Here is a 15,797-nt window from a genome sequence, read left to right as displayed (position 1 = left end):
GTGAGTCCTTTGCTCGTATTTCTAAGTGAAATGAGATCTTATCATGCATCAGCTGCAATAATTTCATGCATAAATTCCTACAGAGAAGCTACAGTAGTTTCAGTGTACTTAGTACTGACATGACTTTTTTTCCAGTATTTTACACCCCTGAAAATGGGTATGCTTGCCTACATTGCAGGGTAAAATAATCTTGCAGGCAAAAAAAAACAAAACAAAAAAAAACCCCCAACAAAAACACCACTTGTACGCATGAGTGAACACGAGATGTACAACAAAAACAAACCAAACAACCCTCACAGGTTTGACGTTGTGCAGTCTGAATGTATAAGCCATCTGGTGTTGGACACACAGTTCAGGGGAGATCAGTCTCAGCATGTTCCTGTCCACACGCTGCGTGTTGCCGTAGTCCAAGTACTTCACCTGAACACAGAACACCACACCTTGTGTTGAATAGTGTGTACACCATTAGCTGACGACAAAACAGAACTCATGTTGACTGGTAATAAAAATAAGTTCAAGCAGATAAATACAACGTCTATCATTTGTTCTGGCATAGAAATTTCTTTTTCTAGTTCTGTCCGCAATCTTGGTTTTTACCTGGATTCATCCCTCACGATGGAAACTCATGTGAACCACCTGTGTAAAGTTCTTTACTTTCAGCTTCGTAAGATTAGTAAAATCCTGTCTGTTGATGCCGCCAACAAACTTGCTGTTGCCTTCATTTTATCCCGCCTAGATTATTGTAATTCTCTCTTAGCTGGCCTTCCCAATGATAAACTCTGCAAGCTCCAGAAAATACAGAATAGTGCAGCTTGACTCGTCCTTAAAAAGTCGAGGAGAGAGAGCGCTAATGCTCTCCTGTGGATGCTTCATTGGTTGCCTGTTCAAGCCAGAATTGAATATAAAGTTGCCTGCCTATGCTTTCAGTGCCTGAATTGTGATACCACACCCTCATATCTTTCTGAGCTTATTAACCTGTACTTGCCAAAACAGAACATTGAGATCTCTTGGTTCCTCCCAGCTAACTGTTCCCCGATACTTCCTTAACTCCTGTGGAAAGAGGTCATTTTCTGTCTTCAGCCCAACAACCTGGAATTTTCTGCCTATTGCTCTCAGACAAACAACTCATCTATCTACCTTTAAAGCAAATCTTAAAACTTATCTCTTTAAAAAAATACTTGTCATAACTCAAATAGTGTTGTTGTCTCAGGCCCATGGTAATGTGAGTGTGTGTGATGGGAGAGTAGAGAGAATGGGGGTGGGTTGAATGGATGGTGGTGGTGTGGTTCGAAAGGGAGAATGACCCGATTTTTACCCCTTTTATCTTTTCTACCCAAAATTTTATTTTACAATTTTTACAGAAACTGTGGCATGCAGATTACAATTATGTTCCTTTTTACATGTATATATTTTAAGTGAAAATTGCTGTCATCTCAGCCGTTTAATCATGTGTGTGTCTGTGTGTGTGTGTTAGTGTGAGTGTTGGAGTGTAACAGTTGTAGTATTGATGGTATGTTACTTTGTCTTTTATGCATTGTGTTTTTATAATATTACTGATTCTGTTTTATGTTTCTGCTACTTTTTATATGCTTTCTTGTTTTACTTTAGGTATTAGATTGTAAAGCGCTTAGAGCTTGCTTATGCTTGTATTATAGCGCTATATAAAAATAAAATAAAATATTACCATGTTTCGTTCAGTGCAGGAACCATGTTTTGCACACGTCTTGTTCTTCTACTTTCCTCTTCCCCGTTCCATTTGTGACACTGACTGCTACGAAACAACTCTAAACTGATGATGATTTATTTCTCATTACTGTTTATTACCCAACTAACAACATTTAATAACAAATTTATTCATACAGCCGCTAATCAAATGATTTTGCTCTAATTGCTCTAAAAATAGAAGAATTCCAATAAGAACATCATCCCATCAAAAAGATGCAGGTTGGTCCATCCAAGTGAGCAAACATAATGGACTATTACAACACATCTAAAATACGGGTGGATGTCTGCATAAAACACATCTACATGCACCATAGTTCACATTGTTTGATACAGCCAGAAGGAGGAGTTTGTATTATACTCCATGTTTGGTGTTACATATACTTACCATGTCAAACTGATGCAAACTAGGCCTATCGGTTTGCTCTGCTTGGCCAAATTTCGCGCGGCTAACAGTGAAAAGACGAGCCGTCTTGCCCCTGTCTGCTCTCAGCCAATCAAACGCCTCTAAAAGCTATAAGCGCTGAATCATTCAGCCAAAACCATTATTCCCAAGTAACAGACAGACAGAGACCTACAAGAGCACACCATTTCCTGCCAACCTTTGCTTTATTCTGAGTGATCTCCAGCACTCGGGCGCGGTACCATGCGTTGTCAGGGCTGTAGTGTGCCAGACACACCTGGCCGACCCTCACCTCCAGCTGACCCTTGGGGGCCTGGGTCTTGGCGTAGTGGTCAACCTGGTCCATGAATGCTGTGCACTCCTCCTCTGCATGACATCATACATAACACCTTTACACTGACTGACCATCAATACACTTATATACTGACCAAACATAACCCTGTACACTGACCAAACATAAACCTGTACACTCCTTGTGACTATAAATAAACCTTTAAACTGACCATGCATAAACCTTTACACTCTCACAGACACTGACCGTACATATAACTTTACGCACTGACCATTCATAAACCTTTATATTCTCACACAGACACTGACCATACAGAAACATTTACATTCTCTCACAGATACCAACCTTATATGAACCTTTACACTTTGATCCCCCCCCCCCCCCCCCCACACCCCCTGGAATGCTTTACCATCCTGATGGTCGTGTGCATAGATGAGGCCCTCAGAGTCAACGTGGACGGTCAGAATGGTGAAGGTGGTGGAGGCCGGGGGAGGGTGGGGGCGGACATCGTATTCAGGCTGCTCAATCACCTCCACCTCCTCCGCAATATCCCCCCCCTCCTCCTCCCCCCTCACAGTGTTGTCAGCTGAAGCACTGGTAACCGGCGACACAGTCATCCTGGTGTGGAACAGGTCAGACCCCTGGGCTTCTCTGTGCGGCGACTGTGTGGACTCTGGGTCCGAGCCTTGGTTGCTGCAACACAGTTCTGCGCATTTTGGTGCCCCACAATTTGGTACTTTATGTTTTCAATATTTTGGACAATGAAGAATGATGCGGGGGGTGATGACAATGCTATAATGGGGGCGTTCATTTAGGCTTGGGATTACCTGACAAGGCTGTTCTCTTTTACACAAATCCTGGCATCAACCAGGCCAAAGAGATACAGACACCCATAGTGTTGGTCAGCAAGTTTGTTAAACATTTTTCACACACATCCATGATTTGGTTGTGTTCTCACTGTTTCTTGCCACAGTTGAATTTCAAAGTGCATGTACTTCTATAAAACAGTGGTAATGCATATGCCCAGGGAGCAAGAAAATCTAAGCGCGCAGGTTTGAATCCCAAACTCACAGTATTTCTTCCCCCTCCACTAGACCTGGAGTGGTGGTCTGGACACTGTCATTCGGATGAGATGATAAACCAAGGTACCATGAGTGGCATTAGTTTAACACATGTAAAAGAACCCACAATAATAAAACGGTTGTCACAGGCAAAATTCTGTAGAAAAATCCACTTTGAGAGGAATACACATACACTTGTAGTTAGAAAAAAGAAGGAAGAAAAAGAGGTGGTGCTGCAATGTAGAGGCACAGTCTCCCTGGGGAGAGCAGCCAGAATCTCATACAGAGATATCTACTGTGACAAAATGTAATACAACGCAATACAATGTAATGCAAAGATCAGATCTGTTTTCACTTCACAGTGACAGCTGAGGCAGTGGAACCTTTCTCACTTCTTCTTTGTTTGTGGGCTGCAACTCCCACCATTCACTCGTATGTACATGAGTGGCCTTTTATATGTATAACTGTTTTTACCCCTGCCATGTAGGCAGCCATACTGCGTTTTGGGGGGTGATACAATCTCACCAACCTGGAGGGTTTCCTGCGAGGGATGGCCAGGCCCTGGTCCTGTATGCGGGACACCAGGGACAGGTATTCGTGTCTCACTGGGTCCAGCGCCGTCTCTGGGATCAGCCGCTCTATCAGGATGTCCACTGGCAGGCCCAGGTCCTCCGTTCTGTTGCCCTGTATGCACAGAGATCCTTCAGAAAATCTGGGATGGGAAGCGTACATGTATTACTGATGAGGTCACAGCTCCGGTCAGACAGACATCTTGTCTGCGTGACTGACGACCACCTTCCTGAAAGACCCACCGGACATGTCCGCATGACTGACGACCACCTTCCTGAAAGACCCACCGGACATGTCCGCATGACTGACGACCACCTTCCTGAAAGACCCACCGGACATGTCCGCATGACTGACGACCACCTTCCTGAAAGACCCACCGGACATGTCCGCATGACTGACGACCACCTTCCTGAAAGACCCACCGGACATGTCCGCATGACTGACGACCACCTTCCTGAAAGACCCACCGGACATGTCCGCATGACTGACGACCACCTTCCTGAAAGACCCACCGGACATGTCCGCATGACTGACGACCACCTTCCTGAAAGACCCACCGGACATGTCCGCATGACTGACGACCACCTTCCTGAAAGACCCACCAGACATGTCTGGAAGACTGACGACCACCTTCCTAAAAGACCCACCGGACATGTCCGCATGACTGACGACCACCTTCCTGAAAGACCCACCAGACATGTCTGGAAGACTGACGACCACCTTCCTAAAAGACCCACCGGACATGTCCGCATGACTGACGACCACCTCCCTAAAAGACTACCTACTAGCTATCTTCAGGAAAGCACTCCCACAGTGCCCAGAAACGCCATAAAGATTTCATTCAAGACCTTCCTCAAATGCTGTGGCACTGACCCAAACATATGAGAAACTCCAGCCTCTGACTGCTGTAAAAAAAAAAAAAAAAAAAGAAAAAAAAAGAAAAAGAAAAAAAAGAAAATATATGCTCAGTGGATTTTCATGCAATCGAGAATACATAAAAAAACACACAAAACCAAACAATTTGTATACAAAACAAAAAACAAACAACCCCTGAACACATACACAAAACAACAAACAAATAAAAAGAAACCCTCCAACTCCTTATTCATGCATGCAATAGGTACCTACAGTTTGACACAAAACAACAAACAAATAAAAAAAAAACCCTCTCTAACTCCTCATTGCCTGCAGTAGGTAGGTAGGTAGGTAGGTACCTCCAGTTTGACGAAGAGTCTCTTGGCCTTGATCTCATCGGCCATGAAGGTGACGGCTGTGGAGGACCAGCGACTGACGTCCATGGAGCCTGCTGGAGCCAGGTTCACCAGGTGACACCTCTCCGCAAAGCACTCCTTCTGCCCCTCGCCCTTCTTCAGCACCCGCAGCCAACTGCCAGGCACCGTGTCGGTGTAGCCGTAGTCCATCAGGCTCACCTGCATGATCACACACATACACACACACACCATTGATCTCACTTGCATGGCCATTCTAAATTTCTATTTCTCATCACATATAATTATGTAACTGTATACAGTTTCGTGATGTCCCTCCGTGGGCGCTGATGGACTTCTTAAAAGAAGTGAACATTTTTAACCAGATTTGAAGGTTTTAAACTATGGAAGTTTTTTTTAACTTTGGAGTGGAAAGTTTGAAGTGGTGACTCGTTTTAATTGTTTGTTTTTCTTATCCTTGTAGTAGTTATTAACGCGGCGATAGCCTTGAGATGGCCTTAGTGGTCGGCGAGGCTCTAAGCACCATAATTTCATTTCATTTCAACTGTATACAGTTTGAGTACGTTCTCATAAACATACCTACTTTAGTGAACAGACGATAAATTAATGACCAGCCAACCTCCATGGCAACCTTGAGGAAACTGTCAATCGCCATCCAGCACAACACGCCAGGCCCTGACCTGGAACCCCCAGGGGAGAAGGAAGAGAGGACAGCCCTAGAGCAGCTGGAGGCGGGACACTGAAGCAGAGCTAAAGAGGCTGGGATCCAGCTGGAGGGATACAGAAAGGACAGGCCAGAGTTGAGTTTGGTGGAGAAATGTCACTGATGGCCAATGCTCCACAGGGAGCGAAGGGCCTCAGTAAGTAAGTAAGCAAGCTTCATGGCAACATGGACACGCCTCAGACTACTGACTGCAGGGATGCCAACCTCTCTACTCTTTGAAGGTAAAATTTGGAAATTTATTTGGAACATTTTAAATTGTTAGGAACACACAGACCTGCAGTCACATCAGCATACATACAGCAGACACCACAGATAAAGAATAAAGCCATGTCCTTTCCTGTTTTAGCAAACGAATCAGAACACTGGTGCTCTCAACAAGTGTTCAGTGTAAAAGTGCATCCGATGGCTTTGGCTCAGCTTCATCACTTGAGACGGGTAGTCAGTGTTTGGTGAAGTAAGAAAACAACAACACACCCAGCAAGGACGTCCCTGGAAATGGAGTGGGGCTGCCTATATGGTGGGAGGAGTGGGGGGTGTGGAGGTGGAGGGGAAGAAGGAAATAAAAAAGGGTAATACACACAACTGAACGTGGAGTTGCATCCTATGGAAGATAAGGATGACCCACTTTACCGTTCTTTCCTAAGACATGGACAGAGATTCAAGATTCAAGATTCAAAAACTTTATTACTCAAGGATAAAGATTTTAGGCATTGCCTAGTCTTCCAATCTGTCCTTTGTGACAACAAAAACAGTAACAATAAGACACAACAATAATAACAATAGTAAATACTACCACTACCACTACTACTACTAATGATAATTATAATACTAATCAACGGACCATCATCATCATAAAAAATATAATGAAGGGAACAGTGTCACACACTCACACCCACCCACCCACACACATATGCACACACTCATCCCCAAACACACACACCCTTATGCATATACATATTTGCACATATACCCACATGCATGCATATGTCTACATGTACATACAGATATGTATGGATACGCATACATAAACATAATTAGGTATCAAATCATATTGTAGTACATTACAGATCATATTGTAGTAGAGAGAGAGAGAGAGAGAGAGAGAACACTGAACAGAACACTGAAATGTTTAATGTCATTAGCTGTAAAGCTCTAGTGACATAGTAGGTACAAATCAGAACAAAAATGGTGCAAAGCAGATAAAATGGAACAGAAAGGAAAAACAGAATTGAAGCAAAATAAACTAAGGGATAAGACAAGAGAGAGGGAGAGAAAGAGACAGAGAGAGAGATAGGGTGAAAGAGAGAGAGAGACAGACACAGAGTGAGAGAGAGATAGGGTGAGAGAGAGAGAAAGAGAGAGACAGGGAGGAAGAAGCACCAGCTCCTCACCACATAGCTGCCGTCCTCCAGCACAGTGGTGATTTTGGCGCGGTACCAGCGGTCATCCTGGCTGTACTTGGCCACGCAGAACTCCCCAGCTTTCCACGCTCGCTCAGGTGGAGCCTCCGTTTCATGCGCTGCCAGCTCTGTCATCAGTCTGGGGCAGTCATGTATATCTCTGTGTCACTGTCTTGCAGTGTGTGTGTGTGTGTGTGTGTGTGTGTGTGTGCGTGTGCGTGTGTGTGTGAGAGAGAGAGAGTGAGAAAGAGAGAGATGTGTGTATGCATGTGTGTCTGCGTATATGAGTGTGCATTCATACCGGAGCACAGACGCACACATATCTATGTTCACCACAGCAAAAACTGAATCAAGAATGTTTGAAAGACAAGAGGAAAGAGAAAGAGAAAATAAGGATAGGAGAGACACAGGCATAGGGGCAGACAGAGAGGGAATAAAAGGAATAAAGGGGGCAGAGAGAGAGAGAGAGAAGAAAGAGGGAGGAAGAGAGATAGAGGAAGAGAGATAGAGGAAGACAGAAAGACAGAGTGAGAGAGAGATAAAATTAGAGAAGGCAGAAAAGCAGAGAGAGGGAGAGGTATCAAAGTGAAGAGATGGGCAGAGAAAAGGAGGGGAAAGATGGGGGAGAGAGACAGAGAGAACCAAAACAGTGAAAGAAAGTGAAAGAGAGAGATGGGGGCACCCACTGACTGACCTCGTCAGGTCGGCCTGCTTCTCCTGCAGCTGGATGAAGAAATGGGCAGGGGTCCGGTACCCCGTGATCACCACCTCCACCCCCACACTGCTCACCGAGCCCGCCCCCTCCTCCATCCCCTGCGCTCCCCCCACCCCTGCCCCAGCCCCTGTCCCTGGCCGCTCAGGACTTTTGTGTAGGTTTTTCAACGTGATCCTCCGCTGGGCGCCGCTCCGTGGGGAAGGGGAGCCCGCCTTGTCCCCCTTCTTGGGCGAAGGGCGCAACTTGTGTGGCGGGGTGGAGGAGGGGGGGGAGGAGGTGGGGTGTCTTGGGGACAACCGCTGGGCGCTGCCAGGGCAGATGGAGGGGGGAGCGCTGTGGTAGTGGGTGGAGGGTGAAGAGCTGGACGAGGAGGAGGATGGCATCTGTGGAGGAGCATTGAACGAACCACTCAGATTGGGGGGGGGGGGACTGCTTATCAAACAGTCAGTGGCTCTCATCAGTGTGTGTGTGTGTGTGTGTTTGTTTGTGAGTGTGTGCGGGTGAGTGTGAGTGTGTGTGTGTGTGTGTGTGTGTGTGTGTGTGTGTGTGTGCGTGCGTGCGTGCGTGCGTGCGTGTGTTCATTACATGTTTGAGACACACACACAGATACACTGAAAGCCAGAGAAGAAACAGAGGGAGAGAAACACATAAAATACAGAGAGACACAGACAAAATACATACACAGAAAAGGAGAGAGAAATTTGTGCCAGCAGATTCCAGTGCCAGGATGCAGGGCAAGGCAAGATGTATCTGCATTCAACAACACATATTCCCCGGGGCCCCTTTCTCCACCCCCCCATGGCAGACATGTCAACAATATCACCAGGACCCCACCCACAGTGAAGGACATGTCTACAGTCAACATCAAACACTAGGACCCCCCCTTCTCCGTGACATGTCTACATTCAACATCAAACACTAGGACCGCCCCTTCTCAGTGACATGTCTACATTCAACATCAAACACTAGGACCGCCCTTCTCTGTGACAGACATGTCTACATTCAACATCAAACACTAGGACCCCCCCTTCTCCGTGACATGTCTACATTCAACATCAAACACTAGGACCCCCCTTCTCTGTGACAGACATGTCTACATTCAACATCAAACACTAGGACTGCCTCTCCGTGACATGTCTACAGTCAACATCAAACACTAGGACCGCCCTTCTCCGTGACATGTCTACAGTCAACATCAAACACTAGGACCCCCCCTTCTCCGTGACATGTCTACAGTCAACATCAAACACTAGGACCCCCCTTCTCTGTGACAGACATGTCTACATTCAACATCAAACACTAGGACCGCCCTTCTCTGTGACAGACATGTCTACAGTCAACATCAAACACTAGGACCCCTCTTCTCTGTGACAGACGTGTCTACAGTCAACATCAAACACTAGGACCCCCCTTCTCTGTGACATGTCTACAGTCAACATTAAACACTAGGACGCCCCTTCTCTGTGACAGACAGGTCTACAGTCAACATCAAACACTAGGACCGCCCTTCTCTGTGACATGTCTACAATCAACATCAAACACTAGGACACCCTTCTCTGTGACAGACATGTCTACATTCAACATCAAGCACTAGGACCGCCCTTCTCTGTGACAGACATGTCTACATTCAACATCAAACACTAGGACCGCCCTTCTCTGTGACAGACATGTCTACATTCAACATCAAACACTAGGACCCCCCTTCTCTGTGACAGACATGTCTACATTCAACATCAAACACTAGGACCGCCCTTCTCTGTGACAGACATGTCTACATTCAACATCAAACACTAGGACCGCCCTTCTCTGTGACAGACATGTCTACATTCAACATCAAACACTAGGACCGCCCTTCTCCGTGACATGTCTACATTCAACATCAAACACTAGGACCGCCCTTCTCTGTGACAGACATGTCTACATTCAACATCAAACACTAGGACCGCCCTTCTCCGTGACATGTCTACATTCAACATCAAACACTAGGACCGCCCTTCTCTGTGACAGACATGTCTACAGTCAACATCAAACACTAGGACCCCCCTTCTCCGTGACATGTCTACAGTCAACATCAAACACTAGGACCCCCCTTCTCTGTGACAGACATGTCTACAGTCAACATCAAACACTAGGACCCCCCCTTCTCCGTGACATGTCTACATTCAACATCAAACACTAGGACCCCCCTTCTCTGTGACAGACATGTCTACATTCAACATCAAACACTAGGACCCCCCTTCTCTGTGACAGACATGTCTACATTCAACATCAAACACTAGGACCGCCTTTCTCTGTGACAGACATGTCTACAGTCAACATCAAACACTAGGACCCCCCTTCTCTGTGACAGACATGTCTACATTCAACATCAAACACTAGGACCCCCCTTCTCTGTGACAGACATGTCTACAGTCAACATCAAACACTAGAACCGCCCTTCTCCGTGACAGACATGTCTACATTCAACATCAAACACTAGGACCCCCCTTCTCTGTGACAGACATGTCTACATTCAACATCAAACACTAGGACCGCCCTTCTCTGTGACAGACATGCTGACAGGCAACATCAAACACTATGACCTCTGTGACAGACATGTCTACATTCAACATCAAACACTAGGACCGCCCTTCTCTGTGACAGACATGTCTACATTCAACATCAAACACTAGGACCGCCCTTCTCTGTGACAGACATGTCTACATTCAACATCAAACACTAGGACCGCCCTTTTCTGTGACAGACATGTCTACATTCAACATCAAACACTAGGACCCCCCTTCTCTGTGACAGACATGTTGACAGGCAACATCAAACACTATGACCTCTGTGACAGACATGTCTACATTCAACATCAAACACTAGGACCGCCCTTCTCTGTGACAGACATGTCTACATTCAACATCAAACACTATGACCTCTGTGACAGACATGTCTACATTCAACATCAAACACCAGGACCGCCCTTCTCCGTGACAGACATGTCTACAGTCAACATCAAACACCAGGACCGCCCTTCTCCGTGACAGACATGTCTACAGTCAACATCAAACACTATGACCTCTGTGACAGACATGTCTACATTCAACATCAAACACTAGGACCGCCCTTCTCTGTGACAGACATGTCTACAGTCAACATCAAACACTAGGACCGCCCTTCTCTGTGACAGACATGTCTACAGTCAACATCAAACACTATGACCTCTGTGACAGACATGTCTACATTCAACATCAAACACTAGGACCGCCCTTCTCTGTGACAGACATGTCTACAGTCAACATCAAACACTAGGACCGCCCTTCTCTGTGACAGACATGTCTACAGTCAACATCAAACACTAGGACCCCCCTTCTCTGTGACATGTCTACAGTCAACATCAAACACTAAGACCACCCTTCTCTGTGACAGACATGTCCACATTCAACATCAAACACTTGGACCCCCCTTCTTTGTGACAGACATGTCTACATTCAACATCAAACACTAGGACCGCCCTTCTTTGTGACAGACATGTCTACAGTCAACATCAAACACTAGGACCCCCCTTCTCTGTGACAGACATGTCTACATTCAACATCAAACACTAGAACCGCCCTTCTCCGTGACAGACATGTCTACATTCAACATCAAACACTAGGACCCCCCTTCTCTGTGACAGACATGTCTACATTCAACATCAAACACTATGACCGCCCTTCTCTGTGACAGACAAGTCTACAGTCAACATCAAACACTAAGACCCCTTCCCTGCCCCCCCTCACCTTCCCCCTATGACAGAGATGTCTACAGTAGAGGTAACGTGTCTGCCTAGGAAGCGAGATAATCTGAGCGCGCTGGTTCGAATCTCGGCTCAGCTGCCAGTATTTTCTCCCCCTCCACTAGACCTTGAGTGGTGGTCTGGACGCTAGTCATTCAGATAAACCAATGTCCCGTGTGCAGCATGCACTTAATGCACATAAAAAAAACAATAACCCACGGCAACAAAAGGGTTGTCCCTGGCAAAATACTGTTGAAAAAGTCCACTTCGATAGGAAAAACAAATACAACTGCATGCAGGAAAAAATACAAAAAAATGGGTGGCGCTGTCAGTGTAGCGACGCGCTCTCCCTGGGGAGAGCAGCCCGAATTTCACACATTGGAATCTGCTGTGACAAAAAAAAAAAAAGAGAAATACAGTACAAAATACATCAAACACTAAATGGACCCCCCCCCCACCCCCCCCCCCCCCACACACACCTCCACCACACACATCTTCCAGTGACAGACATGTCAACAGTTAAAATCAAATGCTAGACCTCCTCCCACTCCCCCCCAGTGATAAACATGCCAGCAGTCAACATCAAACACTAGACCCCCACACCCCCCACCCCTGTGATGAGTAGTGACAGACAAGGACATAAGAGCCCAGGGAAGAAAAGGACTCACAGTGGCTGGGTCAGGCTCCAGAGTGATGCCCTCGAACCATTCCTTCTGGGACCTGCAGCCAGTCACCACATTTATACACCGCTGTCAGCACTCCAGCACAACAGCCAGTCACCACATTTATACACCCCTGTCTGCACTCCAGCACAGCAGCCAGTCACCACATTTATACACCCCTGTCAGCACTCCAGCACAGCAGCCAGTCACCACATTTATACACCCCTGTCAGCACTCCAGCACAGCACAGACACCACATTTATACACCCCTGTCAGCACTCCAGCACAGCAGCCAGTCACCACATTTATACACCCCTGTCAGCACTCCAGCACAGCACAGACACCACATTTATACACCCCTGTCAGCACTCCAGCACAACACAGACACCACATTTATACACCACTGTCAGCACTCCAGCACAGCAGCCAGTCACCACATTTATACACTGCTGTCATTATGGCTTATTTATCATCATTGTTGTCTTATTTATTTATTAATTATTATTATTTTATTATTATTATTATTATTTCTACTACCTTTTTCTATATTATAATTATTATTTATTTATTTATGTAAGCTTATCTATTATTTATTCACCTTTTTTTTTCTCAAGGCCTGACTAAACGCGTTGGGTTATGCTGCTGGTCAGGCATCTGCTTGGCAGATGTGGTGTAGCGTATATGGTTTTGTCCGAACGCAGTGACGCCTCCTTGAGCTACTGAAACTGAAACTGAGACTCACCCTCCCCAATACTACTGAAGGACTCAACCACATTTCAGGTCAGGCAAATATCCGCTTATAAAGTGAAACCTAATTTAAATTTACTTTTGAAAGAGATAGCGTACAGAAACAAAATGAAAAAAAAAAAGGTATCTACAGAAAAAAAAAAGAGGAAAATATGTGAAAAACTGGTCTTGTACATTGCATTAGTTCAGCCTTGGCTTTTGTTAAAAAGAAAGAAAAAAAGTACAATATGTGGTTGTGTAATTGTAATAGATTTTTCTATGTTGTCCTGCACCCTTGGTCACTTGAAATCTAAATGTGAAATGTTGCAGGACATGCTTTAGGTAAAGGTAACTATTTCCATTTGTTTGTTGAGACAGTGGGTATGACTACTGGTACTGTTTCTGGTCATTGTTCAACGTGAATGACACTAGTATCACACCTCTGTGAGTAGTTACTAAAAAAAGAAAAAAAAAATTGAAGAAAAAAATAGGTCAGGTAGACACATTTCCAAACATAGATATTTACATACACACACTATGGCATGCCACAGATACAAAATACACATACATGCAACGTTCACCTCACCCACACACATTCCATGAACACTGCAGGTACCACAACATGGTGACTAGAAAGCCATGCAGACAGACAGACAGACAGGCAGAGGGGGTGGGCAGTGTGTATGTGGACACAGACTGACCAGGGTCCGGTGCTGGTGGCCCAGCCGTGCTTCACCAGGTCAACGTTGACACAGGACAGCTGGTTGAGCTGAGAGATGATGTACAGCACACCTCTCATCTGGTTGGCCCTGTCACCTGACAACATCACCACCTTATCTCTGTCACCTGACAACACCACCACCTTATCTTTGTCACCTGACAACATCACCACCACCTTATCTCTGTCACCTGACCACACCACCACCTTATCTTTGTCACCTGACAACATCACAACCTTATCTCTGTCACCTGACAACACCACCACCTTATCTCTGTCACCTGACCACACCACCACCTTATCTTTGTCACCTGACAACACCACCACCTTATCTCTGTCACCTGACCACACCACCACCTTATCTTTGTCACCTGACAACACCACCACCTTATCTTTGTCACCTGACAACACCAACACCTTATCTTTGTCACCTGACACCACCACCATCTTATTTTTGTCACCTGACAACACCAACACCTTATCTTTGTCACCTGACACCACCACCATCTTATTTTTGTCACCTGACAACACCACCACCTTATCTTTTGTCTCCTGACAACACCACCTTATCTTTGTCACCTGACAACACCACCACCTTATCTTTTGTCACCTGACAACACCACCACCTTATCTTTTGTCTCCTGACAACATCACCACCTTATCTTTGTCACCTGACAACACCACCACCTTATCTTTGTCACCTGACACCACCACCACCTTATCTTTGTCACCTGACATCACAACCTTATCTATGTCCCCTGACAACATCACCACCTTATCTTTGTCACCTGACAACACCACCACCTTATCTTTGTCACCTGACAACATCACCACCACCTTATCTTTGTCACCTGACCACACCAACACCTTATCTTTGTCACCTGACACCACCACCACCTTATCTTTGTCACCTGACCACACCAACACCTTATCTTTGTCACCTGACATCACCACCACCTTATCTTTGTCACCTGACCACACCACCACCTTATCTTTGTCACCTGACAACACCACCACCACCTTATCTTTGTCACCTGACACCACCACCACCTTATCTTTGTCACCTGACCACACCAACACCTTATCTTTGTCACCTGACACCACCACCACCTTATCTTTGTCACCTGACAACATCACCACCTTACCTTTGTCACCTGACAACACCACCACCTTATCTTTGTCACCTGACACCACCACCACCTTATCTTTGTCACCTGACAACACCACCACCACTTTGTCACCTGACACCACCAACACCTTATCTTTGTCACCTGACACCACCACCACCTTATCTTTGTCACCTGACACCACCACCACCTTATCTTTGTCACCTGACATCACCACCTTATCTATGTCCCCTGACAACATCACCACCTTATCTTTGTCACCTGACAACACCACCACCTTATCTTTGTCACCTGACAACATCACCACCTTATCTTTGTCACCTGACAACACCACCTTATCTTTGTCACCTGACAACACCACCACCTTATCTTTTGTCACCTGACAACACCACCACCTTATCTTTGTCACCTGACAACACCACCACCTTATCTTTGTCACCTGACAACACCACCACCTATCTTTGTCACCTGACAACACCTGACAACACCATCACCTTATCTTTGTCACCTGACATCACCACCTTATCTTTGTCACCTGACACCACCACCTTATCTTTGTCACCTGACAACACCACCTTATCTTTTGTCACCTGACAACATCACCACCTTTGTCACCTGACAACATCACCACCTTATCTTTGTCCCCTGACAACACCACCACCACCTCATCTCTGTCCCTTGACAACAC

The 15,797-nt window shown here is 45.8% G+C and overlaps 1 protein-coding gene across 1 annotated transcript in view; it reads right to left on the bottom strand.

The window, feature by feature from the left end:
• Positions 1–15,797, bottom strand: part of LOC143283047 (RING finger protein 17-like) — a 127,438-nt gene that overhangs the window by 17,674 nt on the left and 93,967 nt on the right. The window contains exons 26-34 of the mRNA XM_076589052.1: positions 13,966–14,080; positions 12,545–12,596; positions 8,096–8,499; positions 7,393–7,540; positions 5,263–5,478; positions 4,008–4,162; positions 2,827–3,110; positions 2,325–2,491; positions 298–420 (exon numbers count right to left, since the gene is read on the bottom strand). Of these exons, the coding sequence (XP_076445167.1) occupies positions 298–420; positions 2,325–2,491; positions 2,827–3,110; positions 4,008–4,162; positions 5,263–5,478; positions 7,393–7,540; positions 8,096–8,499; positions 12,545–12,596; positions 13,966–14,080 (1,664 nt within the window). The remainder of the gene's footprint in view (positions 1–297; positions 421–2,324; positions 2,492–2,826; positions 3,111–4,007; positions 4,163–5,262; positions 5,479–7,392; positions 7,541–8,095; positions 8,500–12,544; positions 12,597–13,965; positions 14,081–15,797) is intronic.

This window comes from Babylonia areolata, chromosome 6 (assembly GCF_041734735.1).
Source record: "Babylonia areolata isolate BAREFJ2019XMU chromosome 6, ASM4173473v1, whole genome shotgun sequence".
NCBI classification, from domain to species: Eukaryota; Metazoa; Mollusca; class Gastropoda; order Neogastropoda; family Buccinidae; genus Babylonia; species Babylonia areolata.
The sequence above is the reverse complement of the archived record's forward strand: the minus strand, read 5'-3'. Positions and strand labels throughout refer to the sequence as shown.